Raw genomic sequence first — 17176 nt, 5'->3', positions numbered from 1 at the left:
CATGTGGGGAGAGGACACCCAGTAAACTGACCCTGGCAATGATCAGAAAACCCATAGGCTTAGGTCTTGCACCCAGGGGCAAGCGCAGTGACAGAGAAGCATGCTTGCATTCTTAAATATATAATATATATATCCACAAGGAAGAAGAAAATTAAAGAAAATGATATTTAAAAAAACAAAAACAAATCAAACCAACCAAATAAACAAACAACAACAACAAAAAAAAAAGGCTGGCTTGTCGAAGGTTGGGGATGAGAAGGCTCCGGTGTGTGTACTTACATAGAGGTCAGCACCGTAAAATCCGTCCTGGTAAACCACACTGCAGAAAATCCACACAAAAACAAAAAACAAAAACAAAACAAAAACAAAAAGAACAGAAAACACATTCCGGTTATTGAGGACGGCAGCATGCACATGCGTTTTACACAGGCAGGTGATGTATGAATCCACAACCTGGGCTTTCTGGCAGGAGCGAATCAGCAAGAGAATGTGTGTGCGCACGTACCCATGCGGCCCCATGTCATCCTCCATGGCATGGGGGGGGGGGGGAGAGGGGGAGAGGGACGGGACAGTATGCATAGGGTGAGGGGGAAACAGCCTTCATATTGTATAATAAAAATAGACTCAGAAAGACCTGATGCCCTGAAGAAGAGAAAAACGGATTTAGGAGCCTCCACTCTGGTTATGATCCTGGAATTACTTTAGTTACTCCCTAAACACATGGAAAAACTGGCTTCATGGAGTGGGTTTCACATGGACTAAAGAAGCCCTTTAGAAGCAGTCCCACAAGGGCTAGAATCCACCTAAGTCAGAAGCACATTGGAGAAAGCTATGTATAATTCTGTATGTTGAGTTTTACAGGGCTGCATGACTGTTTCTGATATCCATACATCACCTGTTTTTACCCTGCACATTAGACATGCGATAAGATTTGGCTGATCACACAAGCATGCAAAGTATTATTATTCAGCATCTTAAAGAACCGATGCAACACCTCAGGAAAACAAGTCAATCAATTCTGATCAAAGTAAACACGGAGAAATATAATTAAAAAGAAAAAACCAAAAATACCCACAATGCATTGCTTTCACAAGCAGAGATAATGAGCTAAAAAGGTTAAGTGATTGGTCCAAGGTTCAAGAATTGAAAGGTGCAGTGGGATCATCCCTGATAGTAACGACACATTCCACAGCAGAGAGGAGCAACTGGAAGGGCTTGGATGGGATGGTGCTCTCTTTGGCTTTATTGATCACTATTAGTTTCTCTCAGAACTTCAAGCTGCAAAAATGTCAAATCAGGGTCTGGGGTTCCCAAAGAGCCACTCTTACCAGAATATTTGGCAGTGTAAGGCTGTAATGTAGCTTGCTTTGGGGATGGAAATTGGGGAAGGACAAGGAAGGACAAAAGGGTATACACTCCAGGCCACCACTCCCCCCCCCCCCCCCCCCCCCCGTTATAAACACATGCTTTCATATTACACAACTTTCTCCTGTTTTGTCCTCTGGACAGCTCAGTGCTAAGTCACCCACACTTTAAAAAGCATTATCTCCACCACCTTTGAGACCCATGGGTGCATGTGTATAACTTACCAATAGCATTACCACAAGCTAGAAAGAGGTAGGGAACATTAGCTGTAATTTTGTGTGTGGCATCAGCTGGAGTGTAAAATGCTGCCAAGATCCTGACACCCTGATTAAAACACCCATCTATTGTAAAGTACACAGAGAGAGGCCAGGATATCTTGCAAGCAGACTGTAAGCTATTATTAAAAATAATGGAGCAGCGTTAGCTACAAGTAAAGTCTTTTGGTAAAATATGGTCTACTCCAAGATAGGTGCAATCCACCCCCCATGGACAGAGTTGCATTGGTCTCTAAGTGCACTAGATGTGGAGATGAAGAGAAAAGATGATATACCTCAGCAGGAAGAAGTGAGCCATAGGGTGTTTGTAGGAACCAAACTCTAAAACCACAAAAGTTTGGCTTCTGGGGCCGTGACTTAAATTGTTAGATTTTCTGTCGTCAAGTGTGTTTTATTATTACTCCTGCATGAAGGGTAAACACTTGACAGAGAACGTGATTGTTTTATGAATAGGTTACCATTTTGGTAAAAATATTTTGGAGTTCATAGGAATTGTCATACTGGATTATACCAATGGTCCATCTAGTCTAGGATCTTATCACTGACAGTTGCCAGCACTGGCTGCTTCAGAAAAAGGTACAAGAATCCATGTTGTGGGATAACTTGTCACTAGAGAAAGTTCTCCTCTGTAACCCCTAATAAATTGAGATTGGCTTATACCCTGAAATTTGAGGGTTTAAATCCCTTCCAAAACTCTTGGTATTTTTTCCTTCCCTCTTAGCATTTACTAGAACAACTCTGGTTACTGAGGCTAAAAACTTAGCAAGATTTGAAAAGGGACTGGACATTTATATGGATAGCAAGAATATCCAGATTTATTCATTCATTACTGCAAACAAATTTTTGAAGGGATACTTATATATTATTTTAAGGCCAGATGGACCACAATGTTTATCTACTCTGACCTCCTGCATTACGCAGACCTTAGAATTTCACCAAGTGGTTTCTGCTTCAAGCCTATAACTTTTAGAAAGACTTCCACTTTGACCTGCACCACCCCTTATATCCTCAGTCGGCAGCACAAGGGAAGATACTACGCATGTGCAGGTCAACGGACACTGCTTGGAAAAACTTCCAGATTCAGCTGCATGGTGCGCATGTGTACCCACGTGTGGAATACACATAGGGCCCAGCACAGAAGAAGATGAAGAATCCATCACATCCCGAGGTAAATTATTCCAGTGGTTAATTACCTGCACTGCCAAAAAAAAGTAATATTACCAAATAAATAAATAAATAATAAAATAAAAAAGTGCCTTATTTCTAGTTTAGATTTGTCTAGTTTCAGCTTCCAAATACTGGATCTTGTTATGCCTTTGTCTGCTGTATTAAAGAGCCCTGTACTATCATAAATTCTTTCTCCACATAGGTACGTTCTCTAATAGGCTGTGATCAAATCACTTCTTAACCTTCTTTCTGTTAACCTAAACAGATTGAGCTTTTTTAGTTTTGAGTTTTTTTAGTAAGACATGTTTTTCAGACCTTGAATCAATTCTTGTAGAAGCTCTTTTCTGGGCCTTCTCTAATTTCCCAACTTTCTTTTAAAAGCAAGGCCACTAGACAGGGACACGGTATACCAGTAATGGTCTTACTACCATTTTATACAAAGGTAATATCACCTCCCTACTACTACTCAATATTCTCCTGCTTGTACACTCAAGGATTCCATTTGCTCTCTTAGTCCCCACATTATACAGTGAGTTCATGTTCAGCTGGTTATCCACCATGACCAGGGATGAAAGTAACTTAAAGGACTTACCGGTACTCCGGAGTCCTGAGCAGGGGGCGGGGACTCAACAAGAAGAGGTTTGGCCTTTAAATCCCAGGCAGCTGGGAGCCCCGGGGCTAGAGGGTGATTTAAAGGGCCTGGGGCTGCCGCTGCTACCCCAGGGCTCTGCTGCGGTAGCGGCGGCTGGGAGCCCTGGCGATGATTTAAAGGGCCTGGGGCTCCCCACAGTAGCCGGAGCCCCAGGCCCTTTAAATCGCTGCCCGAGCTCCTGGAGTAACGGCAGCAGCCCAGGGCTCCGGTGGTGATTTAAAGGGCCAGGGGCTCCTGACCACAGCGGAGCCGCGGGCCCTTTAAATCGCCGACGGAGCCCCGGGGGCTCCCGGCTGCCACTGCTACCCCAGGGCTCTGCTGCAGTAGTGGCAGCTGGGAGCCCCTGGCCCTTTAAATCACCACTGGAGCCCTGGTCCACTGCCGCTACCCTGGGGATCTGGCAACGGGGCTCCACTGGCAATTTAAAGGGCCCGGGGCTCCCCGCAGCAGCTGGAGGCCCACGCCCTTTAAATCTCCGCCTGAGCCCCACTGCCGGAGCCCCCGGGGTAGCAGCGGCATCCAGGGGCTCCAGCGGTGATTTAAAGGGCCCTTTAACTCGCCGCCTGAGCCAGCTCCGCCACCCAGGGGCTCTGGTGGCAATTTAAAGGGCCTGGGGCTCCAGCCGCTGCCAGGAGCCCCAGGCCCTTTAAATCGACGGCCTGGGGAAGCCGGTCCAGTCCGGCATGGCGTACCGACACTTGACAGTACGCCGGACCGGACCGCTTACTTTCACTTCTGACCTTGACCCCTAAAGGTTTTTCTGGTTCACAGCCTTCCAAGATATAGGATGGGGGGCTGTATGTGTAACCTATGTTTTTAGTCCCTACATGTATGATCTTGCAATTAGCAGTATTAAAATGCACATTCATGCATATTTTTTTAAACCTCATGCTTCAGGTCTTAAACCAAATCTGTAATTACTAGGGATTAGGAAGTTTCTTGCCCCTTCCTCTGAAGCATCTGGATCTGACTACTATCAGAGACGGGATACTGGGCTAAATGGACCTTGAGCGTGATCCAGTCTGGCAATCCCTATTCTTGTTATCCGTCTAAATGTCTTACCTTTTTGAATCCTGCCAAACTCTAAGCCTCAATGATTATCTTGTGGCAATTATTTCCACAAAATAATTGTTTTTTTTTTTTTTTTTTTGAAAAAGTATTTTCTACTATCAGCTTTGAATTTTCTACCTTTCAGTTTTATTGAACGTCTTCTTCCTAAGCATCCACTTTATTTTAGTCACTCAAGGCTTGGTTCTTGATTTCATGGTCTCATCTTTCCATTAAAAGGGTAGGGGGAAGTAACTGATGCATGATTTGGTGCCAGGAATGTATGCATGACACTAAGCATTCAAGGTCAAAAGTGGCCTGATGTAACTTCAGTTGTAATACTGTTTCTCTCCTACTGTTTTTTTATAACTAAAATGTGTGGAGCAGTTTATAACTCTACAATGAGGAACCACCTTCCTCTGTAAGACATGCAATGTTGGAGACCCAGTCTATGACAACAACAAATGTATTAATTAAAAGCTCATGTTTGTGTCTAGCACAATTCAGGATCATTTGTGAGTGCAGCTTGTTCACTGCTGTCTTCCAATTGTTTGCTGGACAGTTCACTGAACATGAAGACATATGAGATCAATCTGTGGCGTCAGACATACTGAATGAATTGCAAGTAAATACAGTCATGAGACATTATTTAGAAGGGATGGTCACTGGTGCATGGCCTGTATTCCAAATGTAAATAACTCCTTTATACAAAGATGGGGTTGGATTTAACCAATCAATCATAAGTGCAGAAAGGCTATAAGGAGTGTTCTCCCAGTGTACCACTGATGACAGCCTCTTGCTAGGAATGCTCTAGCCGTTACTATCAGGGATAAAGAATAAAAGTCCTTCCTACAACAGGATAAAAAAGTCCTTCTAGATGGTAGCACTTAGCTCAGTTTTGCTTGTGTGCTTCACTCTGGAGCATTTCCTGATAAAACAGGACTGGGTCATTATTACAGTAACAAAGATGGACAGAGGTTGTAGGTCAGAGGCCAGGATTAGAGAATATAGGATATAAACTTGTAACGGCAGTGGAAAGAGACGGATCTGTGTAAGAGGGATGATCATCTGAAAACTCAGCAAAAAGAACACCTTGTGAATCCCCATGTGTTCAGGCAACAGTTTCCCCACCCCGGGTCACTGGATGTACTAAGTCCAAAATATTTATTTGCCTAATGTAAGATGCAAAGCAGTTCAAATTATTGCTACAAGTTCTTGCTGTAGGTTAGATGGATGTCTGGCTACTCCAACTTGCTTCATTGAGCTCTATTTTAAATGCCAGACTGGACTCTACAAAGAAAGGGCACAGTAACCCTCATCTTAATCTATTACACAAGGTCTCCCAAGCTCATCAGTACATCCGAGGGCAAAGTCCAAATGTACTGTGGTATTAGGAGACTTATAGTCTATGCTCTCCCTCTCCATAGCTGGCTTAATGAGGAGAAATGGGAGTTAGTGTCCAAATTTCTTGCTCTTTGGGAGGATTCTCTCTCACTCAGATTCCCTCTGTGAAAATGTGAGGATGTTGCTTTGAGAACCGGGAAAACAGGCTACAGGGGTAAGCAATGTGAATGAAGCATCCTCAGATTCAAACAACCCAAATAAATCCAGCAATTTACACCTTTCAAACAACAGAATAGTTTGTTGCTACGGAATTCATTCCACTGCATGACTAATGAAAATCAGATGGTGAAGGATGCTAGATCACACGTCCATCAGTACTTCATATCATTCTTATTATTCGAAGTATGTTGCCGTTTCATTTTCCCTATACTCCCTCTTCTCCCCCACCTTAATTTAAATGGACTTGACTGATCTTTGTTTTAAACCTTTTTAAACTGTCTCCAACAAAGAAAGCAAATCCATTGTGGGTAACTAGCTCTCCTGTGCCCTACTCCCAAATGGTGAGGCATGAAGGTAACTGATAATACTCCCCACTCCTGGATAACAAAATACAAAGGAGTGAAGAGAACAGAACCTGCCTCACTCCACAGACTTGAGACCCTTCCTTTGTCCTTTTTCATAGTGTCAATGCTAGATGAATTCCACATGGACAAACTACTAATGCATATGAGAAGGAACCTGCTGGTACCTTAGGCAGTTGCCTTTAGTTACTAGAGTGTCAGGATACTGAAATGAAGTGTAAAGTATCTAACCCAAAAGATTTTAGATTTGTCTTTTTTCGGTGTCATTGGGTGCAGAGAACTCTGAAGTTGGTGCATCCTGACTCTCACCATCCAACAGAGCTCTGATTTTTATCCTTGGCCAATCAGCTACCTCTCAACATGGCGTAGAGCACACTGTTTTGGTATCCAGTGCTTACCCTGGGTAGGCAGGGATGGCCGTGGGGGGTACTGCCCGGACTGCACCGTATACTGTTCGTCCTCGACCCCTCAGGTGTGCTCCCCGGAATGCAGCTGCTGTGGTGGCTGCAGTTGGGTAGGGGAAGCCTGGAACTGTAAAGACAGATAAGGAGAAAGATGAGAGAGATCAGAACTCCTGCCCAATTCAAAACTATCTGTTTTGAACAAAATAATACAATAGGCTCCAGAGCTATGGGATGTTCCGCGTCTGTCCGGCAAAGGGGCATGCTTACAGCCCCATAGAAAGAGTGTACCTCCTGCTACATCACTAGAGGGAGAGAGGGGCTGCAGAGAGGCCTGGCATGCAAGGGGTTAATGCTGTGTCATGCCTTGTTCATTGCAAACGTGGTACAATTTCCCTCTGCCCCCATTTTGACACTGCCATGCAGTCTGGTTAGAAAGAGTCCGAGAAGCACAAAGAGTTGCTACCAATATAGCAGGCGACTCTTCCAAATGGTATAGTATGTACTTTGGGGATTTTTCAGTTTGGTTTCTTTGAAACAATTCAGCATGAGCCCCTTAAATCAGTCAATTGTCCTCTTCCCTTCCCCTTTGCCATCCCCTCCCTCCCCATGTTCAATTTAAAGCCAGAAAGACAGGATAACCCCCATGTAAGGCAGCAGAAATTCCCCATTAAGTGCCAGTTTACCAAGAGCCCATCGTCTTCTGGCAAATGTGACCAGTAACCGGTTCCATGTGTATTGGGCCCTGTTTTATTACACTTCATGCTGGAGTAAACTGGCTCAGGGCAAATTAGGTCAAAACCTCAGAGGCAGCTGCAAACACAATGCAATAACAGATACCCAGAAGGAGCCAGTCGCAAGGCACGAATTCAACCCAAGGTGCTTCCAGGCACATGCCACTAGGGGGCTTGCAGTGGACTCGCAGTTTAGCAGCTTGTATAATATGTACTTTGGGGATTTGTCTGTTTGGTTTCTTTGGTTTTGAAGTACAAGCAGTGGCACTCTCTTCACACTCCCCTCCCTCCTGCTCTGCACCTTCCTTATCATTTCAGAAGCCCCAGTCAAAAGCAAGCATGGAAACACACTGCAAGATGGAAAGGTCATGGCCGGTACCATGCCTGGGGGCTCTGGTTGGTGGCAAATCTGTCCCCAACAAGACCCATCCTTTCAAGTATATATCATACAGGCTGGAGAGAAGAGGGCTAACAGATCATTGTTTACTCAAGCACAGTAACAATACAGGGGCCAATTGGGGCTACTTACTGATTAAAGGAATGTAAGTGTTAATACCCCCCCTTCCTGACAGGGGCACTGCGGCGTCATTGCCCAGCGAGACATCTGCTTGAAAGCTGGACGCTAATTTAGTTTTAAAAAGAATAAAAAACGTCAAAAGGTTATAAAGAAACAGCAGACTGTGAACACAAACAAACACCACTGCAGTTAAATGGCAGAAATGGAAGTGTCTACTTAAGTTCTACCTGCGTATAACTCGGGGCCGTACACTGCTCCAACCACAGGGCTCAATTTCCAACCTGAAATAGCAAAGATGGCAATGAGTGCTGAAGTCCATACCAGGAAAAACAGTGGAAAGGGTAGGGGAGGAAAATGAGCTTTGCATGTGAAACTCCGCTTTAGGCACTTCTCCCACTATGGCTTCCACCGAGGTCCCTGTGCTTTTGAATAGAGGCAGACTATCTTTCCTAATGCCAGGGTCCAGATATAGACTATGATCCACTGCATAGTAACCTCTGGTGTAACCTATAAGAAACAAAACTGGGCAGAATGCCAACTGCCTTATACATATGTTCACTACAATCCCCATAGTTGGCCCACAAGATTCATTCTCTCTGTGAATCTTCCCGTCAGTTCTTACTATTCTATATGTTCATTGGGTATCTTGTAGATTCTAACTGTGTCTAAACCCTGGCTCAATCTGTGATCTCAGGCAAGTCATGTTACACCCCTATGTCTCAAATACACTGGCTATGATATTTACTGGAGTGTCACTAAAGACCGCATGGCAATTGAGTTGAGATTTCCCAGGTAATTGAAACACACAATATGTTGCACAAAAGTATTTCAAACAAACAAGTTTGTTCATTCCACCTTTTCTCTTCTCCATTTTATTTATATTTTGCTGTTTTCTCCACATTGCATCCCCCAGATGCAATCTTTCCCAGAGAATCATTTAATATAATCTGTACAATGGGCAAGAATTGAAAATCATCAGCACAAATACACAAGAGAGCAACGGTTAAATTAGCAAATAATGAACCTGGTGAAAAACCTGCCATTGTAGAATGGATATGAACTGAGGCACTTTTCCCAAGTGAGCAGAGCTGGAAAACCTGTTTGTCTCCACCCATTCTAACCAAAAAGGGAAGAGAACTGGTATTAGGGCGGACTCGGGTCTGATTTCTACAAAAAAGTCTTTACTTTTCAGGGCAGGCCTCATCTGTTTACTTGGTAACCATGCAGGTTTTACGAATAAATATCACATATCCTTCCTCCACGGAGTCCTATGAAACTTACTACACTTTAACTACTCAGCCTCACCTTTGAGGTCTTATAAATCATCTTTCTGGTATGATTTGATCACAGCGCAACAATGTCACTACTTAATATGCTGGGGGGTAATACTGAATGATGTCATGCACACCCTCTTTGCCTCACTGGGCGTATTGCCTGTGCACTGCCAACTTTGTGAGCAAGAGACTAAGATGATGGGTGCTAAGATAAGAACGTGGATAGACAGACATGGATTTTAATTCCTAAACCTAGTCTCTCTCACATAGCAGTGAAAAGCACTAACTAGTACATTCAAACTTCCCAAATACCATACACCTTTACATTATTTGAATGTAGACTTTATGGGCTGACAAACCAAAAGGATGTTCCTGCCAGTCACCCTGGTCTACAAGTCATTACAATGTAACCCTATACATTCTCTGTCCCTATTCACTGGGTAACACAACACGACCACTTTGCACTTCCATAGTGACTTCCCACCACAGGATTTCAAAGCTCTTTACAAACATTCATTAAGCCTCACCACACTTGGGAAACTGGCACACGCAAATTAAGTGACTTGCCCAAGGGTACATAGTAAATCTGTAGATGAGGCAAGAATAGGAGCCAGATCTTCTGATTTCCAGTCTTCTGTTTTAACCACCAATCCATGCTCTCTCACGATCTACTGTACGCTTAACTTGCTACTGCACAGAAGCTGTTTGGGAACCTTTTCAATGCAACTGGGGACCATTGACTATGTCTCAGGACAACTTTGTGTACCTCAGTCTGTCCCAGGACAACTTCGTAAACTCCACGTTTCATTTCACTGGGGGGTGAGATTTAAAATATACAGCATCCTGTATAATGGTGCTCAGTTCTCATAAGGGAAAGCCTCTTCACGTAACGTGCACTGTTTAATAAGTGTATTGCTGTTTCTATGCTACATAGAGTTGCTGCAGAGAGATTGGTAGACAACAGACCCAAGACTTCGAATCAAGACAGAGTTCTTCACTGCACAAAACAACTGAGTCATTCCTTATTCATGTTCCTTGGAAAACTGTTGACAATAGGCAAGTTCTGTGAGAGACAAACTGTTTGGTGCCCCAGCTTTCCTGGCTGCAAGGAGAGAGTTATAGTTACAGTTAAAAATAAGGCCAAGATTTTTTTTAAATGAGTTCCTAAAGTTGGGCTCCTAAATCCACAATTAAGCACCTAAATAAGTAGCCTGAGCTTCAAAGGCGCTGAGCAGCCCGAGATCCCACTGTAGTCAAGGAACAACGAGACCTTGTACTAAGGTCTTCAATTTGAGGCTGTAGAGTTTGTCACCACCCCTGAAAACTTTCCGTTTCCGATTAGCGCAAACATTCTCTCTTACCATTTGCATATGGCGTGACCATCTTCTTATTGGTCATCACTCGCGCTGTGGCATTATTCACCTAAAAGTAAGAAAGGGGCGGGGGAGGAGAGGGAAGGAAGCACAAGACGTTAGGGAAAATGATAACAACCTCTCCAATATCACATACCCTATACATCTTAGAGCAAAGAAATCAAACAGCTACGTTTATACAAATGCAAGATATTTAAATTACTATTAGAAGTTGCCATTTAATTGTAAACATTACAGCTAACTGTGGCACTTTATGCATTTAAACAAAAGGCCAACGAGAGTAAAGTTGGGATTCTCAGACATCCTGCCACCATTAGACCACACTGGATATCTGCAGCTCACCAATCGGATGGGCAAAAAGCTTGTCCGAGGCCCACTGGAGTGGTAGGGATGGTGATCTCTGCAGCTGAGGCAGAGGACAAACAAAGCAGGTGGTGAATAAACTAGCTCCTTTTAGAAGACCACCATTAAAATGTCGTAGACCACAAATGTCACAGACAAACAGGTCTTCAAGAATAAAAGTAATCTGGTTTCCAGTTGTCTTGGATTTAATCTCGCTAGGCCAAGAGAGACTTTTGGAATCCTATGAGACATTGGCCTTCAATCCAGTTTCAAGATGCCCTTGGGTTACTGATTTGTTTATCTCGGATTTTAAAATTCTCACAAAAATCTCTTAAAATAAAATGCAGAGGTGTAGATGGGTCTCCTGGTTTCATTGTACCCTCCACCCTCATTACAGAGCTCCGTATAGTTCCAAGCATTCTGAGTGCTACAGCAAGTGGGTGTTACAGCAGAGGTGGTGCTGATAAAGGAAGGATGGATGGAGTTTGAAAGCCAAGTTACTGCAGCCCTGTGTCAGACACAGCCTCGGAGTTCTTGCAAGGAGGGTGAAGCTTCTTAGCAGGAATCAATGATCTGTCAAAATCTCAGGCCAGAATGGAACTGAGAGGCCAGAGGAATGAAAGAAGCCAGTCTTAAGGAGAAGTAAACCAAAAAAGAGTCTCGTCATATCCTTTGGGATTTATGGAGTGGTGAGCCTGTGCAGGCGAGGGGAGCCTGGAACCACATTTACTCTAGTTTTGGCCCAAAAACAATATAAACATTACACATTTAAAAAAGAAAGAATGGGAAACAACAATGATGAGACTGAGAGCATGCAGTTAAACACACACTGATAAAAGAAAGGGAAAAAAAAAAACAATTGATTGGGGGGGAGGGGAGGAGAAGAGGGAGAAGAGAGGGTTTCACAGACAATCATTAAGATGGAGCAGTGCCTGAAATCAGCTGCTACAGCAAAGTGCAACACAAGCACTTAAAGGAAAAATTGCCAGAACCAATCAGAAACCACCAGTCAGCAAAGAGAGACCAACAGCTGCATTTAACTGAGTAAAGAAATAAACTGGGGAAGGGAGGGGGGCATAGAGAGAGAAAGAGAGAACAAACAATCACAGCTACAAACAGGTCTGGGAAAGACAGAGCAAGAGAAAGAAGGGGCAGGAGAGAAAGAGGAGGGGATGGGTGCATTAATAAAAACCAGCCAAACTGGAGTTCAGTAACTCTGAGTAAGATGTGCAAGGGGAAATCACCATGAAGTCAGTAATCAAACAGCTCAGACTGCTACAAAACGATACGTACATCCAAAGTCCAGGCGGCATTACTCAACAGCATTGAAAATAAAAGAGGGGAAAAGGGAAAGGAGGTGGGTGGGGACAACAAGTCAAATCACATTTTGTAGTGTTAATGTGAGATGGCAGATGGATTTTTTTTTCTTTCTTATTTAATTTTGTTTTTGTAACTTTAAGAAAAAATTTAAAAATACAAGCTTCTTCTCCAGCGCTTTTGTTTCACTTACCGCCAACTCGTACCATCGCCAGCATTGTGTATAGTTACCATGGAAAGAGTGAGTCAAGTGAAGGGCCCTAAACGCTAAACCATCGAAAAGGGAAATAAAAAAAACAAAAACAAAAAAAAAAAAGCAAAATATGCAGACATCTTACTCAAAACGGCGGCTTTTTTGTTTACTATTTTTTAATATTTAGTACTTTTTTTTTTTTTTTTTTGTAAAGAAAGAGGGAGAAGGGGAAGGGGCCAGTTAGCCTTCAACAAGGTGGAACAGAAAATTGGTGAGCACCATGCAACGGCCTCATATGTAGCTACCTTGGCCAGCCACTTAACCCTTCTACTGAGAGCTCTCCTTACAGGAAGTTTTAAGAGTTAACTTTAATTGACTGCAGACAGATCAAGAAGGCAGCTACAGCAGCCCAATCAGTGCCTTTTTCCCTCTACCCTGCCCTCAACATCAGCTCACACTCATATGAAGGAGAACTGGCCTCTGAGGAAAGAGAGGATACTGGCTGGCCCCCTGCTTTATTGTCAGACACAGAGTTAGAAATCAGACAGTACTTTTTGAGTTACTTTTGTTCAGGCCTGATAACAAACAGGAAATCGGAGCCTCACAAACTGAAGCAAAGGAAAATCAAGACAGCAGAAGGGCAAAAATTTGGAGTGGGTGGGAAACAAACTTAAAAAAAAAAAAAAGAAAGAAAGAAAGAAAAAGAAAAATACTCAAATCAACCAAAGATATTTTTTGGGAGGGGTTGTCACTTTTGTAGACTTCAGTGCAGTGGGGTGAAGGACACAGAGACACAAACACACGCACACACAAGACGGGGATCCAAATGTGAAATAAGTGAGGCAAGACACAAAAAAGAAATAAAAAGAATAAATATAAAGAAGAAATTGAATTACTGAAGACATGCACCTCGATTTTACGGCCCTCTACCACGGTGCCGTGTAATTTCTCCCTGGCCCTGTCTGCATCAGCACTATTCTCGAAAGTTACGAACCCGAATCCCTGCATGCAGCGGGAGAAGGGGGGAAAACATGCACATCGTTATATATTGAAATACTGATCTCTAGATAAATAGAGAAAAAATATCACAGTATGAAATTGACATCAGCACAACTCAGCAATACTCTCCTAGAGTCACATAGTTGGTTCATGCATGTTTCATAAATAAAAGAAATTCAATTCAATAAAATAAAATAAAATAAAGGAATTTTAATCAGAATATTAAATAATAAATAGTAATAAATAATAAATAATAATAATGAAAAGAAAATGTAAAAGCAATTGAGGCCAGACCAAAAAAGAAGTACAAAGTTACTCGAGACAAATTTTCTTAAAGGTAAGTCCTAGGCCCTATTCTATTCTGATGTAGAGAAGCTGGTGAAGCCCAAGCTGGACATTTCACGCCATTGCCAATTAATGCCTGTGCTACTTTGTGGACCTTTGTATGGTATTGAAAGGCACCTGGTAATTTCAACAGTCTCTTGCAGGAGAGAGGTGTGGTTTGAGTTAAGGATTGGCCACCAGGAATTCCTCTGTTCCAATCCTGGCTCCTACATTGACACCACTGTAGCTATGGGCAAGTCACCCTCTCTGCTTCACTTTTCCCATCTGTAAAATGGGTACAATAATAATATTTACCTACCTCATAGAACTGTTGTGAGGATTAGATGTTTGTTAAGCCCAGTGTAAGGTCTCCGGGGCAGAGATCATGTCTACCTCTATGCCTGTACAGTGCCTAGGACAGGCCCCTGATGCTAAGTCGGGCTTCTAGGCGGTACCAAAATATAAACATATAAAGCACTATATATTACTGTCAGAAAAGAGTGGTGTAAAATTTTCCCTCTGTGACTGCCATATCAAATCTATACAGTATAGTAAGTCTGAATGAGATTTCTATGTTCATTAATGTCATAGGCCAAGACAGGATTTAGCTGACATCCCCTATCCCACAGCTGCCTCCCTCCTAACTCAGTTACACACCTACACCACTATCTTAACAATTCCTACTTCAAAAAGGTATCCCGGTTTCTTCTCAATTGTGTGTAGAGACAAGTGGAACCACGAGGTGGGCTTGAACTCTGAAGCTGGAGAAGAATGGTTTCTTGGCCTGTGAGCAGGGGTGCTGGAATAATTTGTATAGTGGGGACACTGAGAACCACTGAACCAAACTAAACCCTGTAGATGATGGAAACCATTTCAAGCCAGCACCTATGCCTATTAGGGTAACTATGGTGGCCCAAGGGCTATTGTAACATCTCCTTACATGCAAAGCCCTGGGCCTACTTACAGAATCGCTTTCCTAAGAAGTCTCCACTCATGCAGGTTCATTCAATCATAAAACAGTGCAGTGTATGACATCACACTGACTCCCATGGGGATGAACTGCACTGTCACACGGATGGACTGACGAAACTAAGGGCTGGTCCACACTAAGCCCCCAGTTCGAACTAAGATACGCAACTTCAGCTACGTGAATAACGTAGCTGAAGTCGAAGTATCTTAGTTCGAACTTAAAGGTACTTACCGCGGGTCCACACGCGGCAGGCAGGCTCCCCCATCGACTCCACCTACCCCTCTCGCGGAGCAGGATTACCGGCGTTGATGGCAAGCACTTCCTGGATCGATTTATCGCGTCTAGACAAGACGCGATAAATCGATCCCAGAAGATCGACTGCTTGCCACTGAACCAGCGGGTAAGTATAGACATACCCTAAATGAACTAGGAATTTAACTAGAAGCAAATGATACATTCTAACAGACAGCTCTGTTGATTTGGACATTCTTAATATAGAAGTCTAGTGGTTAGGGACCAATGTGAAAATTTCACCTCAGATTGCTTTTCAGATCCTTTATGAGCAGGAGAGGGGTACCTAGTTCCTGTGGCTTGGTATAAAATGAACACCAGTTGTGTACAGACAGTAATCTGTGCTGGAACCACCCTGGGGAGCAGGGAGAACAAAGCTTGTGTTTGATGTAATGGAAACAATTATACTAAACAGAGACCCAGATAATGTGAGTGATGTAAGACTATGCCTCTGCAGGGAAAAGGCATCTTGGCTCTGCAGCCCCCTTCTTCAACGGACAGGCTGAAGTGCAGTAGCAGCATCTTGATTTCTAAACAGGCTTAATGGCAAGAGGCTAGTAGGCCATCATTTTACAAGGGCTTTTTAAGGTTTTATAATGAGAACCTTATAAGGTTTGAGTCATTTGCCATTCCGGTTGCCTTGTGCACAGTAGCCCTTATCCTTCACAACTGGGTTTCCAGTACAAAATCCTTTTAACATTTGTAAAGCAGAGGGTTTTTTTGGTGGTAGTAGTTGTTTTTTTGTTTTAAGATCAAGAAAAAAAATCGTAGCTAATGATTAAATTGTAACGCTGACTTCTGTAAGAGAATCTCATGTCTCCTCTTACCCCAGGAATCTAAACTTCCAGCCAATCACATTTTCCTGGTTACTAAAAAAATAAAACAAACTATGCGACTAATAAGTGTCTCCTTTTTCAAAGCAGTTTGAAAGTGTGTTGCTGAAATGAGTTGAAATTTGGACCACATGGTGGGCAGATTCAGGGATGACAAACTAGTCTGAATTGATAAAACCTTCTTGAACCTCAGACATGCTGAAGCTGAGCTGGCTGCCAAGGGAGGATAGACCATAGGTTGCCTTTAAAGGCAACCTGTGAAGGTGGGAAAATTATGGTTGTGCCCCTCTGTTTCTTTATGGTGTATAAAGGCAGCCTGAAAATTTGTTATAAAAAAATTAAAAATAAAAACTTGCTTTTTCATTAAAAACATCAGTAATTATCTGCCCTGGAAGAGTTTATGGAGAGAAGAGAATTAAAGAAATTATGACATCACAAATGACATAAAACTGAGCAACAGAGGAAAAGAGATTTTTAGGGCTTGTCTATACACAAACTGGAACTAAAATAACTACACTGGTTTTACTTCATACTATTCTAGACAGTGTAACTCTGTGTGGGGACACTTATTATGGAATAAGAGTACCCCATTTCAAATGAACTTAATTAAAAAAAATTTGAAACTAACAACTAATATCAAACTGGGGGCACTCATTCCAAAATGAATGCCCATACACACACTTACACTAAAATAACTAAAGGTATGAATTAAAACTGATTTAGTTATTTTGGTTCCAGTTTATGTATAGACAAGCCCTCAGACTGTATCCCTCTGTTGACACTTATTTAATTCTAATACCCAATTAACACTTTGGGGTATGGATGGTGTTAAAGATTCAACACCTATACACCCTCCATTAAAGTATGAGACCACATAATGCACATCTGAGCCTTCCAACTAGTACTCCAGAGGCAACTTCTGTTGGTCCAATAAAAGATATTACCTCACCCACCTTGTCTCTCTAATACCCTGGGACTAACACGTCTATGACAATACTGCTTACAACTACTACTCCAGTAAAAGTAGACCAGACCGGACCTGATGTTACTGCTATTTCTAAGGTTTAAAAAAACAAAACAAAAAACAAAAAAACTGGCAGATTTTTTATTTTCTTCATTTGTTTTAAAAATTTCCATGTGGGAGAAAAAAGGCACAAAACTGATTTTTAAACATCTT

General features: G+C 42.6%; 1 protein-coding gene across 17 annotated transcripts in view; it reads right to left on the bottom strand.

The window, feature by feature from the left end:
• Positions 1 to 17176, bottom strand: part of RBFOX2 (RNA binding fox-1 homolog 2) — a 250700-nt gene that overhangs the window by 17976 nt on the left and 215548 nt on the right. For 6 of the 17 annotated variants that reach the window (XM_034777674.1, XM_034777653.1, XM_034777694.1 and 3 more), the window contains 5 exons: positions 13492 to 13584; positions 10719 to 10779; positions 8311 to 8364; positions 8096 to 8188; positions 6830 to 6962 (listed from right to left, as the gene is read on the bottom strand). In XM_034777674.1, coding sequence (XP_034633565.1) covers positions 6830 to 6962; positions 8096 to 8188; positions 8311 to 8364; positions 10719 to 10779; positions 13492 to 13584 — 434 coding nt within the window. Of the gene's footprint in view, positions 1 to 279; positions 320 to 4613; positions 5435 to 6829; positions 6963 to 8095; positions 8189 to 8310; positions 8365 to 10718; positions 10780 to 13491; positions 13585 to 17176 lie in introns of those variants that run through there. The other 11 variants (XR_004646662.1, XM_034777685.1, XM_034777664.1 and 8 more) reach the window with 6 other exon arrangements.

Source organism: Trachemys scripta, chromosome 1 (assembly GCF_013100865.1).
Source record: "Trachemys scripta elegans isolate TJP31775 chromosome 1, CAS_Tse_1.0, whole genome shotgun sequence".
NCBI classification, from domain to species: domain Eukaryota; kingdom Metazoa; phylum Chordata; order Testudines; family Emydidae; genus Trachemys; species Trachemys scripta.
Note: the sequence above shows the minus strand (reverse complement) of the source record. Positions and strands in the feature narration are given on the sequence as shown.